The 21,823-nt window shown below is 35.8% G+C and overlaps 1 protein-coding gene and 1 pseudogene across 8 annotated transcripts in view; one reads left to right on the top strand and one right to left on the bottom strand.

Moving 5' to 3' along the window:
• Window positions 1-3,805, top strand: part of LOC148997415 (NACHT, LRR and PYD domains-containing protein 3-like) — a 56,835-nt gene extending 53,030 nt beyond the window's left edge. For 6 of the 7 annotated variants that reach the window (XM_089122506.1, XM_089122508.1, XM_089122511.1 and 3 more), the window contains 2 exons: window positions 2,498-2,671; window positions 3,207-3,805. In XM_089122506.1, coding sequence (XP_088978632.1) covers window positions 2,498-2,671; window positions 3,207-3,225 — 193 coding nt within the window. In that variant the 3' untranslated portion in view covers window positions 3,226-3,805. Of the gene's footprint in view, window positions 1-2,497; window positions 2,676-3,206 lie in introns of those variants that run through there. The other variant, XM_089122507.1, reaches the window with a different exon arrangement.
• LOC148997414 (uncharacterized) overlaps window positions 1-20,263 on the bottom strand; it is a 131,201-nt pseudogene extending 110,938 nt beyond the window's left edge. The window contains exons 1-4 of the transcript XR_016146598.1: window positions 20,227-20,263; window positions 11,851-11,946; window positions 11,381-11,764; window positions 11,151-11,252 (exon numbers count right to left, since the gene is read on the bottom strand). The product of XR_016146598.1 is annotated as an uncharacterized LOC148997414 (transcript). The remainder of the gene's footprint in view (window positions 1-11,150; window positions 11,253-11,380; window positions 11,765-11,850; window positions 11,947-20,226) is intronic.
• Between the last annotated feature and the right edge of the window lie 1,560 nt (window positions 20,264-21,823).

The following is a 21,823-nucleotide window of genomic DNA, read 5'->3' as shown; positions in this document are numbered from 1 at the left end:
GGTTAGGAAATACATTTTTTTAGACTTGTTTGTCAAGATTATAATGTAAGAAAAGAATTATTTTACTTTTATTTTTTAAATAAGAGATATTTTCAAAAAAAGGATAGGCATTATAAGCAAGAGCTTCAGCCTACACCTGTTTCAGACTGTTGTAAATATACTGCTGTTTGTCAGCTCAACTGTGTTGAGAATAAGTTTTTAATCTGAAACTGTCTATCTACAAAGCATGCGTACGCCATAGCTGTCAACACTGAACATTTTTTTTATTTTTTTTTTTTTATTATTTATTTCAGGCAATGGCACAAAAGTATAAGGCAGACAAAATGTTTGTTAAGTCATACAGTGCAAAAAGAAACAAGAAACAAAAAAAAACAACAAAAAAAACAAACAAAAAAAAAACAACAACAAACAAAACAAATCGAATTCTACCTGAAAGGGAGTGGGAAGAAGAAAACTTAACATTGAAACATTGAAAATAAGGAAGATTTCCCGGATTCCACCCCCAAAATAAGGGATTTTTTTACAGGATTCTTAACCACAAACTTTAAAAATAAAGCAATAATCATTAAAAGTCTAAATAATTTTTAACTAGCCTACATATGTTTGAGAGAGAAAGAGACTGATATCATGGAGAATGTTTAAATACTAATATCAGCTTACGAGGGAAACGGAGGCGAAGTTAGTGCGATGAGAGCGCGCTGACACGGATCAACTCAGCCTTGTTTATTCTCGGCGCATCCGCGGCAAGTGACAAGTTTGGTGCGCAAGACCGCCAAGACTTCGTTTCACTTAGCTGTGTCTAAGCTGTGTGCACAGCTTTTTTGTAACAGCACGCGGCACCGCAAGATTAGCATCCGAGAATGAACGACTTCAAGCCGAATCTGTCCAAGCGTGTATGTCTCACACAATCAGAGTGTAAAAATACGTTGCCTGGATACAATTTGGGTGGACTGAACCATTTTATGATAATTGAGAGCAGGGCCGTGCACAGGGGGGTGGCCCGGTGGCTAGAGCCACTGCCCCTCTGCCCTCATCGTCTGAGGTGCCCCTCTTCCCACCCCCACCGCTCCGCTAAAATAAAAAAACGCTGATTCCGCTAACCCGCTACAGATTTCCCGGTCGCTCCGCAGCATCATTCACATGTGTCTGCGGCGATCTTTTGAAACTGAGTGAACACGACGACAATTTATGAAAGCTGTCGCATTAACAGGAAGGCTATGCAAGACAGTGTTTGAATCAGCAAAATTATTATTTTTTTTGTTTTGTTTTCTGTTTTATGTCGGTAATGTTTTGCTCTTGGTCTTCTGTTGGTGTTAACAACTTGTACAACATATATGCTAACACTTCTTAGAATTAGCTGCTTGTCTAATCAAATTATTGTACACCCGAATAGATCTAATACAAATAACTCCATTTTCTGTTTTTGGCATACTTTATAGACAAACTTTGTAGACACTTTGCTCTGTAAAAGGAAAAGGTAAATACCAAAATGTAAAACGGTAAATAGTTTCTGTTATTGTGACCAATGTGTAATTGTGAATCATTAAAAATTAGGTTATCAAGATCTTTCAGGGCATATGGTACCAAATAAAAAAGTGTTGCTGTAAAGGGAACAGGTAAATATAAAAAATGTAAAACAGGATATAGGCTAGTTTCTGTTATTATCAGCAATGTGTACGGTAATTGTGAAAGGGCTGACTTCTTATAGTTGAGGATTCGACGATTCGTTTCGGAGAGGTCTGATTTGACTATTAACCTCATTCTCGGTGCGCAAGACCCCATTTCGCTTGGCTGAGTGCACAGCTTTTTTTGTAACAACGCGCGCAACCCCGCATCCGAGGATGAACGACTTCAAGCCGAATTTGCCCGAGCATGTAGGCTATGTCTCACCGCACGGCAAGCAGTTTGCGCGTCTAAATTGCAAAGTTTATTGCAAAGTTTTTTTGTTAAGGTTTTGTTTACTTTGTGTGATTCGACTATGAAAATCCTTGAAAACGGAAGTTGAAGTTGAAAACAGCCAAATTGTGATGTTATATCAAAACATCTACAATAAAGTCTAAAATGTTTTTGAATTTTGAGCTTGTGCGGTCTTCTCTTTTAATTGTATATTTTGTAATTACTGGATCATTTGTGTTAACAAGCAACCACCCCTTTAGTGCCCCTTTTTTGGTTTAGGCCACTGCCCCTCAAAATGTCTGTGCACGGCCCTGATTGAGAGGGGGAGAGGGGCCCACGGACGTTTGTGTTTCCTAAACAAAATCATTTTTTGACACCAGGAAACAGCAAATAGGGTAATTTAAAGTGAATAATTTTAACAATCAAATATATTTTTTTTGAACCACAATTTTATTGGGGCCCCCTCTTAGTCATGGGCCCCGAGAATCGTCATCGTTTACCCCCCCTTTACGGTGCCCCTGGACAGCATTATGTTATTTATAGTTTAAGTGTTGTGTTTATCTCTGGATATAGGCTTAATGTGTGTCATTGTTCTCTACAGGTTGTGGGGTTGTGGAGTCACAGATGAAGGTTGTGTTGCTCTGGCTTCAGCTCTGAGATCAAACCCCTCACACCTGAGAGAACTGAATCTGTCTGATAATAAACTAGGAGATTTAGGAGTGAAGCTGTTGGAGGATCTGAGGGATAATCCACATTATAAACTGGAGACACTGTGGTAAGAATAGTTCTTAACGATTTTCATCATCATTTTCATTTAAATTTCAAATGGCTGATTTACTCACTAGAAATAAAAGTAATGGTTCAGATTCAGTAACACTGTGTGTGTGTGTGTGTGTGTGTGTGTGTGTGTGTGTGTGTGTGTGTGTGTGTGAGAGAGAGAGAATATAAATTAGTTTAATTCTGCTCATACTGTTGTGACTATAATATTAATAGTAATATTAATGTTATTTTCAGCTTTTCCCCTTTAACTGTCTCTGATAATCTGAGATTTGGGTTGTTATCAACAGATATTAAATCTGTAGTGAGTGTAATGATGATTTCTGCTGGTTCTGGATCAGCTGTCCGTTGTGTGAAAGTGACCTTTCATGTGCTTTTGATTTTGTAAAGTGACTTTGAGCATCAGATAGAAGCTATATTATCATGTTGGAGAAGGAATTAATATAGATTATCTAGTTAGTTTTCTTATGTAAAGATGTGACAGATGTAATATCTCATACTGCATATGTGACTGTGTCTGTGTTTTATTTTAGGTATTCGAGGCCAGTCTGATCTTCTGCTGATCATCTGATGGTGAATAAGGATCCACTACAGAGACTATCAGTCAACAGAGACTGAAGATACAGTGACTTCACTGTTTAACACTTCATTTAGATTTCAATCATCCTCTGACAGACCTGATGAGGCGGCAGTGAAACACCTTTTATTTCACAGCAAATTACACTTTCTCATTCATAGATTAACCATTTTATTTGTATAATGCACAGTATATAAAAATGTTGGCGTTTTAGAGTAAATATAGAGCCTGAATGTGTGTGTTGTACCAGCAGAGGGCAGGCCCGGTTCTAGAACCAAATCACTGAGGGTGCTTCTGAAAATAGTGGGGTGCTCAAAATACATACAGTAGTTCCCACATGACGTCACAACATACGGGCATTTGCCGACCCGGCGCCATTGCTGAGGGCAAAACAAAACATTTGAAGAAGCAATACGAGTTGAACGAAGTGAAATGAGTTTCGTGCTATAAAGTGAAAATGGTCATCTCCTGCTGGGTCAATGGATGATAAAATCGTGCCGGATGTTCAGTTAAATCGGGATTTTACACTATACCCGTCATTAGACTCCATGGATGTGAGAAGACTAAGCTTTTGTCCGAACAACGACGGAGATTATGGCGAGCATAAACAGGAAAGAAACTCACTCAAAACACGCACAAATTTGTTTGACAAAAGCACAATGTTGTGTTTTATTGCGAGTGTAAACAAATGTAAGTTAACACATTGCAGTTTGTATAATGTCCTGTATGAACAAAATGACGAGGTATTAAAAACATACAAAACAACATTGTTTCCACTGTTTGATCTCACATTCCAGCATTGCAATCTCAGATTATGTCCCTAAAGATCTCGCATATAATGTAGTTCCGCTGCATTAGCTACATTAATTAAATTGCACGCGAGTTATTTATTTTTATATTCATGCACCGAACCATGACCATGACGCCTGCAAGTACATGCATATTACAGAAAGCACCGTCGGTGACTGTTTTAAGGGGAACATAGGAATTAAGTTGTGCAGGCTATGGCTTTTTAATAGACTGATTAGCATCATGCTACTTCGCTATGATGACTAAGTTACTTTTCCATTGATTGCGCTTGAGCAAACGTCACCAAACCAACCCCACATCAATCTGATCGTACGCCTCCAGTGATTTCCAGCCTCGGAATTGCTCACATGTGTAAAAACTCCTCACCAATACCAGATAATGGTACACATGAAAATACTGTATCTGAGGCAAAGTTGCATAATCAGTGCTCAGTGCTTCCTTCGTTACTGCATACAGATCCACACCATTTATGAATGAAATGTTCGCATTGTACCTCTCTCTGTCTTGTTTTAATAGTCTCTTTATAATCTTTCACTTTGTCTTTTCATGATTTGCATAACAATATAAACAGAAATAAATATTTGTTTGTAAAACGTCATTCTCTGATCAAACTCTCCGCCATCTTGATTTTCAGTCAAACCTACCTAGACCGTTTTTCTGTTTTTCTTCAAAATCGAATCGTATCATCTCCAAACCCGACTAAAAGTTACAGATTTCGTGTCGATAGAAGAAACCGTTTTCGTATAGCGCAGCAGCAAAGTTGAGGCACGATGCTAAATGCAGTATTCAGGCTTTATTTCTGCAATGCCTTGACATATTGACACCAAACTTTATGTGTGTGATTGTCACTTCACTCTGACCACATCACATTAGTTTTTGTAACTGTGCCACCTATTGGTCGAAAGTGATATCCATTAAATCATATTTTTATTGACAGTTTCTATGATTTTTCTGCCATTTTGCCTACATTTGTCTTTAAATGTCTTTAATTGCTCATTGTTGCAGTTGGTCTGACACTTTCAGCAATGTTGGCATGACTTGTTGTCTGATTGTGCTTGGCTCCGGTATAGATACAGTCGGTTGGTCTGGGAACGCCCCCGGGAACGCCCCGTCACGTGGTGTGAATTTAGCCCGTGGGGGAAAACATTGCCTTGGCGCTCATTGAAATACATGGGGCAATCATGCCGAAGAGTTGCGGTGTCGTTTTCTTTACCACCAATAAACAAACAAATTATAAATTGAAGTTCTACAGCCTTTCTTACATACATACAGAACCGGATAGGAGGACAAAATGGCAAAATTAATCATATCTTATTAGATTACTGTGTGAGTAGAGGTCCGTGTGATATAGTAGTAGATGTTTAACTCGTATTAGGCAGTGGGCCAGATTTGTCTGACTTTACATCCCTTACGAAAAAGAACTATAGTAATCCTATGGCTATTAGTATTCTATAGTAGTGTATAATACTTCTGTGATGTTCTTTAATACCTATACTTCTAGGCTATGTCCCAAAATACTATAGTATTCCTATAGGATTAACGTTACTATAATATTTTGTCCTAAAATACTACAAGATTCCTTTAGTTGTTTTTCATAAGGGATGTTATTAGCGTTATCAGCTGAAGGTTATCAGACTGCAGTCTGTGAGAATTCGGATAACTGTCAGCAAAGTCCCTCTGCAACTTCGTAGCGACTACTAATGATCACCGTTTTACAAAAGGATTAATAGTTTGGAGTGAAGCATACGTACAATTGGTAAGTGACATGGTTTTATGGACTTATAGTAACTTATACGCAAGTTGATTGAGTTACAGGCTTGTGTTGCCGGTAGCTTCCGCAATGTCTTACCTGAAGATTCAACCAGATATAATAGTCTGGAAACGACACCTCCGGCCATTTGGTTGGGTCATTGACCCAGGTTTTAATTAAATAAGGGCAATCATAACCTATTACAGTTAATTTTGCAATGTACCGTTGCCGGTCGGCAGGCATAAATGACTCGCAATATGACATTTTTGTCATTCAAATACATAGGATAGTCGCGCTGCTTTCCCCCACACCGACCACGCCCCCCAACTATGACGCGTTGCCGACTGTATCTATTGCTGCTTGCAGCTATATTTTTGCATTGAAATTTCAATATCAACCATAATGATGATTCAGATGGAAAAACAATGTTTATTCAATGTTGGTCTGCAGTTTGATACATTCCATCGATACTATCGAGTATCAAAACATCTTGTTTTTTCGGTACCGAATTTCGATACCTAAGGGGTTAATCTCGTCAACGTTAGTGAAACAATAAGCATGCAGCATGATTGGCTGTGGCGGAAAAACACTAGTTTACGCGACTGTCCAGAGACGTGGCTCGTCGAACTGAGGCTTTTGTGTGTGTGTGTGTGTGTGTGTGTGTGTGTGTGTGTGTGTGTGTAAACGTCCCAACCGTCCTGATAGAGAATATGTGGAAAAGATCAAAAGTGTACCTATCTATGTGCCTGACTCAATGCCAGAAGAACTCAATGCAATATTTTCATATTCTTTCAGCAACAATAGTAAAGTCAAGTCAAGTCAAGTCACATTTATTTATATAGCGCTTTCACAATACAGATTGTATCAAAGCAGCTTCACAGTGATAACATGAAAGTAGCACAACACAGATCAACAACATTGCTAAACACTAAATAACCCCAACTGAGCAAGCTCAAAGCAAGCCAAAAGCAAGGCGACAGTGGCAAGGAACCAAAACTCCATCAGATTGGATGGAGAAAAAACCTTGGGAGAACCCAGGCTCAGTCGGGGGCCAGTTCTCCTCTGGCTTACATTCATATTGTTTTAATATAAATATTAAGTAAACCTCTTTGAATCAGTCCACATCCTAACACAACGCTCCACTCTTCTCCACAATGGTAACCCACTGTAATGTAAATGGTTCAAATAATTGCAAAATAATTGAATATTAAACACAATTACACACTATAAAGTCTTCCCCTTACCTCATTTTCAAAAAATACATTTTCAGTTAATGCAACACAAATCATTCATGTAATCCAACACAAACGGATTAAGTATACTTTAATTTAACATGCAGATTGAAATCAAGCAAATTAAGTTTGGACAAAATGTACAGCAATTGTGTTGCTTGAAATCATTTGAAGCAATTTTTTTTTTCCATTGAAATATATTTAAAGGCATTCCAGAACAGACTTTCTGAAATACTCACAGAAATGAAAGACTAAGCCTTTAGATTAGCATTATATTTTCTCTGAGGCCATGCACCTGCTACTTTCTTCGAACACTCCATCTTCATCCAATACACTGGAAATGGTCTCATCCAGGTTTTTTTTATCTCAAAATTAAACCCTTTACATTATTTAACAGCTGATAATTAAGTAAAGTGGAAAAGTTAATTAAATGCAATACAATAGTTTTTTGGTGGTAAAAGAAATATATGTGTGTTACTTTAACAAAACATATTTGTGTAAAAAGAACAGTGCCACAAAACCATTTTTTGAGTGCATAATCATCTTTGCAGCCAACACACTCAGTAAACACTTGAAACTATTAAAATATCTCCTTGAGTATTTTTTCCCTGACACATTTTTTCTTTTGCTTTGCGGCAAGCTTTATACACATTTATTTGTAGTATTTCTATTTTTTCACAATACATATCGTTTCAAAGCAGCTTTACAGAAAATGCATGCGTCTAAATTAGGGGTCGACCGATTATCGGCCTGGCCGATTATCGGCGCCGATTTTAAGCATTTTTATGGTTATCGGTATCGGCCATTTTCAAATCCGATTTGCCGATAAAATAATTTTATTTTGAAATGCGCTATTTTTGGCTCTAACGCAGCCACCTCTGTCGGAACTCACCACTCTGTAGACTAGACTTATGTCCCCGCACATCTGATTTGTTGATAGTCATGAGTCCGGCCAATCAGCGCGGCAAGCTGAAGGCACTGAAAGTTTTTGCACCGAGACCGAGAGCACTCGCTGACTGGAGCTGCTTCACGGATCACGCATCAGTTGTCTCTCAAAGGCATCAGTTGTCTCTTAAAGTTAAGGCAGCAGCAGATTTTGCTGAAGAAGCATTGCAATACACTGAAGTTGCAAAATACTTCAATATAATACAGCCCTGTGATTTCCGCGGTGCAGTAAACAGACAGAATCGCGGACTCCAGTCATAAAAACAGAATTTACTGTATAAAGCGGAATATCACGGAATTTGTCAACTTTGATGAATTAATAAAAAGCAGGTCAGTACAAATCAAACCGCAAAAAGACTATTTAAATATTAATCCTGCGTGTCTCTAAATGAATGGCGCTGACGTGTGATTTCATTTACCACACACACACATAACACACACTGGAGCACGCGTGACGCTTGCGCTGTTTTCAGCCTCATCCGGATCATTATATGAGGACATGATTGCATAAACAACATCTCCAGAGTCGCTCGCTTAGTCACTTCATGAGCTTTTTAATGCTTCAACTGAGAAAAGTTATCATCACATCATAGACAAACGGAAACTCAAAGATCTCCACGGCTACCCGTCAAAATAAAAGCTCGGTTTTTCACAAAGCCCTAAAAATTTAATTTTTGTTAAACTGTAAATAAATTGAATAAGTTTAATGATTTTAATGAATTAGAAATGCTTTTTGATTACTACAATTTTATTTAAACATTAAAATAGAGTCTTTAAGTTTTACAAAATGTTTTCAGAATGCTGCTGGGTGCTCCCTGCACTTTGTTTTTATTATTATTATTATTATTAATAACAGTTCTCATATTCAAAGATATGTTTAAAATCATTTAAAGAAAGTATTTGTCAACTTAATTTTGACATTAATTTACAGTTTTACACCAGACATAGGCTAAAATATAATATAATATATATATATATATATATATATATATATATATCGGTTCAAAATATCGATTATCGGCCTATTTGATCTGTAATAATCGGTATCGGCATAGGCCCTGAAAATCACATATCGGTCGACCCCTATACTGAACTGTCCATGATGGTCCTGGATCAACATTAGCGAATCTACCCTGCATTGAACTGATCATGATGATCCTGGATCAACATTAGCTAATCTACCCCATATTGAACTGATGACTTTATAGCAATTATCAAAATATTGATTACAATTATATTCAAAAAGCAGATTCTACTGTTTTTTTTAAAACGCATGTACTTTTTGCACACTTTATTCTGACTAAAAGCATAGTAGTCTGTTTTAAAGAGCAGTAATTTATTACCATTTTTAAAACATTATTATAAAATTGTAAGGAATATTACATTTGTGTGTAAGAGTATGTGAGAAGGAAGACTTTTAGGGGTTATAGAGAAAAGCAAGCTAAGCTATTAGCAAGCTAAGCTATTCACCGGCACATGGCAGTTGTATGTTCAGAGTTGCATTACATTATGCCATTTAAGTGTAATATTTCAGGATTTTTTCGTGAAAAAATACATTTACAAAGGTAGATTTTTAGTTAGGGAGAGGGTGAAAGAAAGAGGACAGACAAAATAACTTACCTTTTGTCGGTCAGCCGAGGAAGGTGGGGAGGGAAGATTCAAAATGGAGTGATGGGTTTTTGGGTCGGCACACACGGATGACATCAGAGGCTTGTGATTGGTTGATTAAATGTTGATCCAGGATCAACAAAATATGTTGATCCAGGAACACCTCTTACTTGGCAAAATCACGGTCACCCAAAGGGTCTTCAGTTCCTCTGCAGAACCAAAACATCTAATTGCATGTGTCCTTTTTGTGTTACAGTGGAAAGAAGTGGCCATTGGAGTGGGTGGCGGATATGGACACCTGTTAGTGCTCCTGTCAGGAGCCCAAGAAGGTTGTGGAGCACTGTTTTTTGTGTGTAGTTTGCCTTTCTTCTTACTGTTGTGAAAATAAACGCTTCTTGCTACTGGACCCTTTCATTGCCATTTTGGAGCACTTTTTTATGAGCATCCAAGACAACATAAAATATATCTGGGAATTTATTCAGAGAATAGTTTCATAAATTAAAAAATAAACATTTGTTGCTTTTTTATCCTTAACCTTTCTCTATGTAGAAAACATACTGACTCCCCTATGAATAATACATTATGTCCTGTCAGTGTTGGGATATTGAAACATATCAATCATCCATACTAATTAATTGATCACATATTTTGCCTTTGTACACATCTCTTCTGTGTCACACAATGGAATTGCCTTTGCATACAGCACCATGATTTTAAATGGCAACCTGTCAAACAACTTTATACAAAGCTTTTTTTACATAAAGATTGACTTAATTGCAATTTTTGCATTAGTCTTAAATATATGTAAAACTACATTACATAATGTGTTGAGTAATCATAAAAAATTAAAATAATGTTAACTGTTGCCTACCAGTCACATGATTAGGCCTACCAAATAAAGTGGGTTTAAAATTGTGTGTCAGTGCCCTCATAAAGCATTGCACCTACACTCACCTGAATGATTGTTAGAAACACATGTTCAATTTCTCATAAATGCAATTATCTAATCAACCAATCACATGGCAGTTGCCTCAATGCATTTAGGGGTGTGGTCTAAAATGGCCCCCACAGTCACCAGAACTCAACCCAACAGAGCATCTTTGGGATGTGGTGGAACGGGAACTTTGTGCCCTGGATGTGCATCCCACAAATCTCCATCAACTGCAAGATGTTATCCTATCAATATGGGTCAACATTTCTAAAGAATGCTTTCAGCACCTTGTTGAATCAATGCCACGTAGAATTAAGGCAGTTCTGAAGGCGAAAGGGGGTCAAACACAGTATTAGTATGCTGTTCCTTATAATCCTTTAGGTGAGTGTATTTGATGTGTCATTATGACATACAGTTTGTGACCTTACTTTGTCCTGGATGGAGCTGTCCCTGGATCCCTCGTCCTCTTCAGATGGCAGCGTTATTACCAACAGTGTATAGATTACTTTTACTAAGATTACTGCAAATGTCTTTCATTATCAAGGAAACAAAATAAAAAAAGTAGAACATTCTAACACACGAAGGGACAAGAATTATTTTTAAATATAAAACCATAGTTCCTACCATTTATGCAAACCAAAATGATTGCTCTGCCAGCTGATTCTGTGAAATTTGAAGAGTCGCAAGTGCATAACTGGGCAGGTCTCACTGTAGGTAATAAACATACTGAAAAGAGAAGAGAAATAATTTTAGCGAAGCATTAAAAATATGTACAATTAACATAATAAAAGTTAAAAAAAAAAAAATAATAATAAAAAAAAAAAACACTTTACCAAAAAGGTTCAAAACACTACCTTGATTGACCAGTGTATATTTGCCATCTTTTTTTAAGCAGCACACTGTTGGCTCAATGGGCTTGTAAATTCCCTCAATGCAGGACTCCCTGTTATGGAGGGTGAGTTTTTTGTGTATCTGCGTGTCACAATCCATACACAGCCACTCTTGTGGCATGCAGTCTCTGCAGCGAATGACGGCAGGAGATGTGCAGTGGCTGCAGTTCTTTTCTGGAGCCACATTGCAGGACAGCAAGCAGTTGATATGAAAAGACCTCGCTTTCCTCCACTCGTCTTTGGCTACAGATTGGCGCAAGCACCATGATGTGGATGTTGAAGGGGACTTGTTGGTGCCTTGAATGTCTGCTGAGGTCAGAACATCCTGCAGTTTCTGCATCTCAATGTCTAAAATACAGAAATAAGAATATAATAATTCCTTTCACGCTTATTGCTAAATTGCTTAATTACAGTAAGGTCAGGTGTCATCTTACCAAATAAGTGTTGAGAGCAGTTTGATTGTGTAACTGTGGGGACCTCCTCAGATGACTCAAAAGGTGTCGTGTCCTCACTGCCAACCACAGAAACAACTGAAAAGATAGATAGGAAGGAAAGAAGGAAAGAGATAATGTTCATGTCTTACAAGCATACAATACAGTGTTCATTTAGTGACTTAAGGCTATAATCGGTTGATTGATATGTCTGACACTTCCTTTAAACTCTAAACGTTTTTTTGAAAAAACTTGTTAGCAGCATGAACCTGACACTGCTGCTTCACTTCTACTTATTTTTTTTGGAATTGCTAAGCATTGCAGTTAAATCCATAACATAAGTAACACATCCACCATGTGGTGTTTCTGATGGCACAGTTAAACATTCAGTATTTAAAGGAAAATTATTAAAATCCAGAAACAGAAATCTGGCCAGGCCAATCATAACGCCGAATACGCAACTTTGTCCGTCAACAAAGCTGTAAGTAGATTAACGTCGGTGGACTTGAACTTGAAAACGGTATTGTTTAAATTACTGAAATGACAATATTTGAAAGTTGAGACTTTGTTTCATATCATCAGTAAGCTGCTCTGAACCCTCTCTCGTATAATCACTCGGTGAAACGTTAGTCTTTGGCCCGCGATGTATTTTTCACTGCGTGAGTGCATGAGATCATGATGTGTCTGACCGTGACTCGTGAGGAGAAGGAGGTCTCTGCAGAACAACAAGGGGCGTGCCTCAATTTGGGGGCGTTTTACAACCGGGTAGGCGTTTTACAACCTCTCTGCCTGGTTCGCTAAAACTTGAGTGGGACGCGCGATTCCCTTGAATACGCTTTTCCCATCAGATATGAGTGATAAAGCGAGAAAGCAGTGAAATGAGAGAGGTCACCTGTATGGATGTAAGTGGATTTGTGTAAACTTTCAATTTACGTCTGTTAACGTTAATTAGTTTGTGCAAATTTGCTTGCAACGTGATGTTGTTACATGATTAAGAAAAGCTCCAAGAGGTCTGCCACTTACAATCTATCGCTACCCATTATTAGCATAAGTTTGTTACATTAGTGTTGATATTGGTAGTTTACTTTCCTATTTTTTTTCCAGTCTGCGTATTCTAATATAAAAAAAAAAGTTAAAGTTAGCTTGTCAGACTAGAAAACAATAGATGTAAACAAATGTTAATGGGCTATTTCACCGAATATGTGTCATTTATGTCCAGGATATTATGGCCCGGTTTCACAGACAGGGACAGGGTTTAGCCTAAACCAGATTGTCCATAGTTCAATTAGACAAGGCAAGATTATTTATATAGCACATTTCATACACAACGGTAATTCAAAGTGCTTTATATAGAAGGAATTAAAATAATTAGGACATTTAAATAATTTTCATAAACATGCTTAGAATAAAAAAAAACATTACTGGTGTTCATCTTGAGACAAAACAACGGCAGTGATATATTTTAAGATCAGTCAGTGCAAGTTGATTCAGTTGGAACAGACTTACATTTTGGTCTAGGACTATAGGCTTTCAAATTGTTTGTGAAACCAGGGGTATAGGTAGCCTACTAATATGTACTATTAATTCAATAATAAAAAAGAATAACTATAAATATATTTTAAGGAAAGTGTTGTGCACATTAATCTAACTGAAAATTGTATCTTATTAAAAAATTATTAAAAACTATAATATTTTGGAGAAATTAGCCTATGTTTTCGTTCAGTCCAGAACCCACTCCCTTCATACTGTATATGAAATGGTGTTTGAGTGTGTGGTGCGCTTTAAGAAAACAAGAAAAGCTGAAAAATCATTGCTTGTTAAGTTTATTATTTTTCATATCAATATATCAATTTTAATATAAAATTTATATTTTTTCTGTTATTTATATTATATCTCAGTCATAACCCTAACAAAAACCTCTGCAGATCATTAGATTTAAATAGAAACATGATTTGACCTTTTCTAGCATTGAGATCAGCTCAGTAGTCAATGTTCAACACTCTTCATTATATCAGTGCAGGCATTAATACCTCACATGTGTAGTCAAACCTATAGACTAACATAATGGATGAATGATAACATTTTTCAGGTGTCATGAGACTGACAAAGACTGTGGCAAAGGCTACAGAGGAACAGGGTAAAGAGTTGTATTGCAGGGGTTCTGATGACTTCCAAGGATACTGCGGAGACAACTGTTTCTATGAGGCTGGAGGAAGCATCTAATGTTTCAGGCAAGCCGTTTTAACATTTAATCATTTAAACCTACTACTAGTCTCTATTTTCAAGCTAGTACTTATTTTTGAGATACTAGTATCTATTCCATTAAGTACTAGTACTTATCAAATAGCTATAGTGCTTATTCTTTAGATAGTGCCTTTTCTTTAGATACTAGTACTTATTCATTAGATACTAGTCCCTATTTATTAGATATAGTGTTTATTTATTAGTTACTAGTGCTTATTCATTAGATACTAGTATTATTCATTAGATACCAGTCCTTATTTATTAGATACTACTTATTCAATAGATACTAGGGCCTTTTCTTTAGATGCTTATTCTTTAGGTACTAGCACTTTTTTAAAATACTAGTGCTTATTCATTAGATACTAGTACTTATTCATTAGATACTAGTCCTTATTTATTAGATACTTGTACTTATTCATTAGATACTAGTCCCTATTTATTATATAGTGCTTATTTATTAGTTACTAGTGCTTATTCATTAGATACTAGTATTATTCATTAGATACCAGTACTTATTATTTGATACTAGTACATATTCATTAGATACTATTTCCTATTAAATAGATACTAGTACTTATTCAATTAGATACTAGTACTTATTTCGATAGTGACTAGTAACAAATTAAATTTTTTGCCAGTTGACTTCTATGGGGATCTGTCATTGAGATATCAACTGTTCAGTTCTGACTGGTATGTATTCCAATTGTGACTAGTACCTATACATTAGATACTAGTAGTTATTCATTAGGTACTAGTAGGCCTACTTATTTTTTAGATACTAGTATTAGTACTTATTCATTAGATGTCGGTACCTATTATTAGATACTAGTACGTATTCAATAGATACTAGTACCTATTTATTAGATACTAGTATTTATTCCAAATGTTTTATTTTACTAGTCACAACTGCTTTTTTACTAGTCTTATGTTATGACTAGTCAGAACGGCCACTGTAGAGTTCAATTAAAACTCTTACTGGTAAAATAAAAATTCTTACTAGTATGTACTAGTCACAATTGGAATACATACTACTCAGAATTGAACAGTTGATATCTGAATGACAGATCCCCATAGAAGTCAATGGCAAAAAAAAAAAAAATGTTACGAGTAACAAAAGAAAAGTTACTAGTCACTATTGAAATAAGTACTAGTATGTAATGAATAAGTACTAGTGTCTATTTAATAGGTACGGGTACTGGTATCTAATGAATAAGTACTACTATCTAATGAATAAGTACTAGTAACTAATGAATAGGCATTGGTATCTAATAAATAAGGACTAGCATCTAATGAATAAGTACTAGTATCTTTAATAATGTTCTAGTACCTAAAGAATAAACACTAGTATAAAGAAAAGGCACTAGTAGCTATTGAATAAGTACTAGTACTTATTGGAATAGATAGTATCTAAAAAATAAGTACTAGTAGCATGAAAATAGAGACTGTAGGTTAAAATTATAAAATGTTAAAACGGCTTGCCATATACAATGTGTTCCTCATGTTTGAACTTGCCACATGTATTGTTTATCAGTAGAGAATGCTGCATTTATCAATACAGTTTTTCATCATATTGGTCAATAAAGTGATGCTAATGTTTTCAGAGTCATTATTCTAAGTAAACACATTTTACCTTATTTTAAAGGTCAATATGTTTTATATGTAATTTAATGTAAGTTACAAATATCACTTAAATATCAGTCATTACATATAAACATATTTTGAAAAATACAGGTGAGAAAGACCAATAGGGTACAATCATTTTCACCATTGCTTTACAGTATGATTTGATATCATTATTGGAAATTGCTATTAATTTACCTTTTTAATCACCGTTACAACTTGATTTATGTTGTGTTCACACACACAAAACGAAATTAAAACTATGTAATTATAAATAGTTGAGTAACAACGTATTTTTTAATACTTGTTTTTAAATGTAAACCTTTTAAGGTTTACATTTAGAGACAAATTACATGTAGGTTGGAGAGAATATTATAAATACACACAGGCTATTATACAAGATCTGTAACGCCTATCTTATAAAAACGTGAAATTTGGTTTGTGAAAGAATTTCTATTTTAAAGAAAATAGGTAACTACAGTAGACTGTATATTATTTTATGAAATGTTGTCGCGATATAGACATAATAGTAAAAATCAAGAAAACGAGAAATATTAATAACGCATACGCTTCTGAAAGGGCTTCCGGATCCGTTCCGTACGTTTTGATTGGATGGTTGGAAAATGCCTAGACGGGTTTGAAAACGCCCACTAATTGGGAAACGCCTTCTTGTTGTTCCGCAGAGACGTCTATTTGCTCGTGAGAGCCGCCTGGCTCGTCGCTTGTCGCACAGTAACTAAAAAAGGCGGGTCTTTGCGAATTCCATGATAATGCATGGAATATAAGGCAAAGTGCCACTAAATAACAGGGATAATTTGTGGGGGGCGTTGCGTGGTAAGGCTTTAGTAATCAGATGGCTTGCATTATCTGTCCACAGCCAGCCAATCACGGGCCCCCTCCTTGCTCGGGCCCCGGGGCTTCAGCCCCGCCTTGCCCTATGGTTAATGCGGCCATGCATAGAACACGTTTATTTTGTGATTTTACCGGCCTGTTGCTCCAGTGTTTGAGAGACTCGAAAGTTCACGTGCACGGCATTAATGATTAACCACGTCAAAATCATGCAGCACGTAAATATATAGACCATTTCAAAAGATGTAAACAACACTGGTCCAGAAGCACTTCCCGTTTCAGTTTGTAACTGTTTTCTTTATTTCACATGTAAAGAAAACATTTTAAAGATGTTTGTTTAACTTTTTGATTCAGTTTTAAATGTTCTGTTGGTTGTATTTTATCCCAGCTTTTATGTAGTGTTAAAAAACTGAAACAGGAAGTGCTTCTGGACCAGTGTTGTTTACATCTTGTGAAATGGTCTATACATACAATAAAGATGTCCTGAAAGTGCTTTGTAAATAGAATATGAAAGCAGTAGCCTACTGATTATATCAAATAACATTATTGTCGTTGAATATTCAACTGTAAACCTGGACTTTCACAGAGAGCTTTGGTTATTAAATTAAACCTATAAATAACCTGCAGGGAACGTTCTGGAAAGGTTCTCTTTAGGTTACAAAATTAAACCTAAAAATAACCAGCAGGGAACGTTCCCGGAACGTTCTCTTTAGGTTATAAAATTAAACCTAAAAATAACCTGCAGGGAACGTTCCCGGAACGTTCTCTTTAGGTTATAAAATTAAACCCAAAAATAACCTGCAGGGAACGTTCCCGGAACGTTCTCTTTAGGTTATAAAAATTAAACCTAAAAATAACCTGCAGGGAACGTTCTTGGACGTCGATGGATGTATAATTTTGCTTTTTGTGTTGATCAAACTCTATATTCGCCTAAATGGCTGGCAACAATATATCCGGTAGAAGTTTTTAAACATTGTGATTTGGATACAAATTATTTCAAACTGCTCAGGCACAGTGAGCAGGGGGAGAGAATTAATTTTGTAAATGCTGGTTTTGAGACCAAGGTGAACCATAGACTGTGGTGAACTTGAGACGGTTTTGCACAGCGCACTTGAATTCGACTATGAGGTCTTAAAGTGACAGACGCTACTAATAAAGTTCCATGTGTGTCAATAATGTTAATCAAACATCAGAAAGAAAATAATTTACTGCCCTTGACTGAATTACTTTTGCAAAATTAACAAGAATGAATATTGAATTGATAGTGAAAACCATGTATTGTATATTTGATTACTTTATATAATATACTATTATTCAGTGCTTTAAGTTTTTCAAGTAGGTCGATTTATTATGTGCCTTTGTTCTATTTTAATTTGTGACTCTTGTCAGCTTGAGATTATTTTCTTAAGCTACTATTATTTTTTATGTGATATTGAAATTGGTCACAATAATTATGAAATTTTAGTGGCAATACATTTTGATATGATAAAAAATCGTGTTAAAAGTAATAACTTAACTGTGAAGTATATCATAGATGGATAAAATGACTCGTATAATAATATAACATTTAGCTCATGTAGTTGGTGACCTAAAGAGGTGGGGGGGCCCTGCAGTAACTCATAGCCCCGGGGCCCAGTGAGCTCTATTTACTTTTAGTATGAATCGGCCTATCAGCAGCAAAGTTCAATAAAATATGCATTTTTCATTGAAGTACCCCCTTCTTTCTTGTGTTTACTATCATTTTCACAGAATTAAAGCAATTCATGCTAAATTTTAGAAAAATTTAATAATTATCTGATTAGTCGACTAATCGTTTCAATAGTCGGTGACTACTCGACTATTAAAATAGTCGTTAGTTGCAGCCCTACATGTAATGTTTTTTCACTAACTAAAAAACGTAATGTTCTCTTTATTATAGTGGTCGTCACAACCCCAAACTTTGCAAAAGATGAAATCCTTTGTGATTACCATGGCAAGGTAGTCACAGCTGCAGAAGGAAGGGCCAATGTGGAGAGCCAGCACAATGAGCCTGGATACGTTTTCTTTTTTAAATCTGGAGGAAAAGAGCTGCATTGATGCACAGACCTCCCCTTGCTCATGCCACCCTCACAAAATAAACCTTTGGAAGACTGATCAACCATTCCCGGAGGAACCCTAACATTAAGCGTTTCCACTGTAAACTCAAGGCACATGGGCAGGACCAGGATATCATCCTGTTCAAGGCTATAAGGGACATTCGTGTGGGGACTCAAATCAAATATGATTATGGAGTCAGGAGACATTCTTTCCAAGGAGAGGGCCTGGCCTTTGAATGGCTGGACGAATAGGCCATTACAAATAGTGCTTTTTTCATATACCATATTTGTTTTTTTACCACACAGAGTTTTTTATTACTTATATAATAATTTATTCTTTACTTGTTTAAGTTTCTTCATCTTTATGATGATTGTAAATAGTTTTGTACAGTTGTATTTTCTTCTAATTCATAATAAAATTTGTAATGAAAAATGCTAAAAGAAAATTTTTTACGGAAGCCTTGAACCGCAGCCAAAAAAGAAAAATCTGTAAAAAAAAAAAAAATATATATATATATAAATAAAAAATCTGTAAAAAAAAAAGTCAAAAAATTTTGAGATTAAAGTCGAAACATTTCGAGATTAAAGTCGAAATATTTGGAGAGACGAGAATACAGTCTAACGTAGATGCTGCGTGTGTGTGCACTTGCCATTGTCTCACATTTCCACACAAACAGGCATTCATAATGGCCAATAGAGAGTTTCACACTGTGTGTGTGTGTGTGTGTGTGTGTGTTTTGTTTCATCAAAGGAAATTTAACAGGTGCCAATCTACCAGCATTAGGCTACCATTATAGGATGTTGTAAAATATACTGTGCCGGAATAGACTTTAGCCTATAGAAAAACCAACACGGAAAACACTTTTCAGACTGGATGGAGAAATCCAGCTTTATGAATGAATGAATGAATGAATGAATGAATGAATGAATGAATGAGGCATTTATACAGCGCTTTCATATGTCTACTAGGCCTACACTCAAAGCGCTTTACAATCATATCAGAGAATCTCTCCTCAACCATTAGTGGTTATTAAATCTTAGTAAATCACAGGATCCGGCCAAATGATTGGATACAGAATGATGCACTTAAAATGTATCCAGAACGTATTTATGGTGAAGAGTTACGGTTACTGTTGTGTTCTCGACCCAGATAGTGTTGACTAGACGAGCACGAAAACACCTCAGAAACACTTGCACGTGTGTAAAATTTAGTTGAAAGCCCAGATAAAAGTAAAAAGTTATATTTTGTGTTAATCCATGGCAGTTCGACTTGACAAGTGCATTTACTTACACAAACAGATGCGCACTGTTATGAATGCACACACTTCTATGGAAGACTGTATTATCGTAATGTTTTGACTTTATTCTTGAAACGTTTCCACATTAATCTGAAAATGCTAGATTTTTTTTTTATATTGCGGTTCAGGGCTTCTGTAAAATTGTGAAAACTTTATTAATTTTAAAAATAACAGTTTAATTTCTAAAGTTTTGCATGGACTGACTCCACCTGCACTTTCTACACAGATTAAACAACGGTCTGACAAAGGTTGTTGTACCAGAGCTTCATTCAGAGGTGATATAGAAAAACTACCTTTGGACAAACTGTTCTGTCCGTCAGAGGAGGTCATTTTTGGAACAGCATCCCAACAAACATTAGGGAATGTCCCACTTACTGCACATTTTAAAAACACCTTAAACAGCTTCTAGAAAGTTCCCAGTTATGTCCTCATTTTGAATAATTTTAGTGAGACAATGTATCCTGCCTGAATATGTTTCTTGCTTGATATTGTATATTGTCATATTCAACTGTTGCATTATTTTATTTGTCGTTGTCTTCCTTCCTCATGTGGGGACATGGGTGATGTTCGCTCTAAGCTGCGCCCGTGCAAAATATAATAAAATGCCACGCAGAGGACCGACGCGAAACGTGTGGAAATGCATTTGATTATAGTTTAACCCTCAGGTGCTCTTCGTTTCGGAGTCACACTTGTTATCTTCCAGGTCAAAAGTGACCGAACACCTAAAAATGAAACTTTCTCAATCCCAGTAAAACCAATGCAATTTATTTTTGTTCTATAATATTTATTCTTTTTAATTTAGTATTTTGAGACAATTTAATTGAATTTATTAATATTTATACAATATTTATGGTTTATTTTTGCCATGGAAAAATATATATATTTTTCTATATATATATTATTTTTTTCAAAAAAATATTAACACAGTATTTTAGTTTAATATAGAGTCTAGGCCTTCAGAAAAAAAATATATTTTTTGAAGAAAATTAGCACCATCTGGTTACAGTATAAAGAAAAAGCGTAGAATCATGGTGTAACCACTAGATGGCATGTACAGCTCTCTATGGAGAGGCATGTGAATTCCCCAGCTGTTTATGAACACATTTTTGTTGTTGTTGTTGGTGGATTTGTATATATAGTTGAAACAATCTCAAAAACTATTTCTTATTAAAAAAAATTGACAAAAAAACAAAACTTCACAATCTTTTTTTTTTTTTCATTTTTTACAATTTCCCATTAATTTCCTATGGGGATATTTTTGACCAAAGACCACAAGTGTGACTATTTTTTACGACCACTTAGCATGCTCAGATCATGACCACAATTTTTTTGTGTGTTCACATACATAATGCCATACAAGTCACCAAGTTTCATAACATTGCGATGAAGCTGTGATTTTTAAAAATTCAAAACGTACTTTTTGTAATCAAAATGTATTGGTGTGTATGTGTATAAAAGTGTGTTTGTATGTGTGTGTGTGTGTGTGTGTGTTGGTGGGTGTGTCTGTTTTGCACTCTAGATCTTGTAGAGTGTCACCCCTTTCTTGCGGTGTACTTTTTTTTTTTTAGAATTGTGGCCGATTTGTAGATTGTACACACATAAATTCTCTTTTGTGTTTTTGTCAATTTCTCATTCATTTCCTATGGTCGGTCATTTTTGACCGAAGAGCACAAGTGTGACTATTTTTTTTTCGACCACTTAGCCTGCTCGGATCATGACCTCAATTTTTTTGTGTGTTCACATACCCAATGCCATAAAAGTCACCAAGATTCGTAACATTGCGATAAAGCTGTGATTTTTAAAAATTTCAAAACAGAAAATGTTTCTGACCGAAGAGCACCTGAGGGTTAAGTGAGAAATAATTTCAGTGCTCTGGTCAACTTCTGTAGA

Source organism: Pimephales promelas, chromosome 2 (assembly GCF_988280905.1).
Source record: "Pimephales promelas chromosome 2, fPimPro1.hap1.1, whole genome shotgun sequence".
Lineage (NCBI taxonomy): Eukaryota > Metazoa > Chordata > Actinopteri > Cypriniformes > Leuciscidae > Pimephales > Pimephales promelas.
This window is presented reverse-complemented; position numbering and strand designations above follow the sequence as displayed.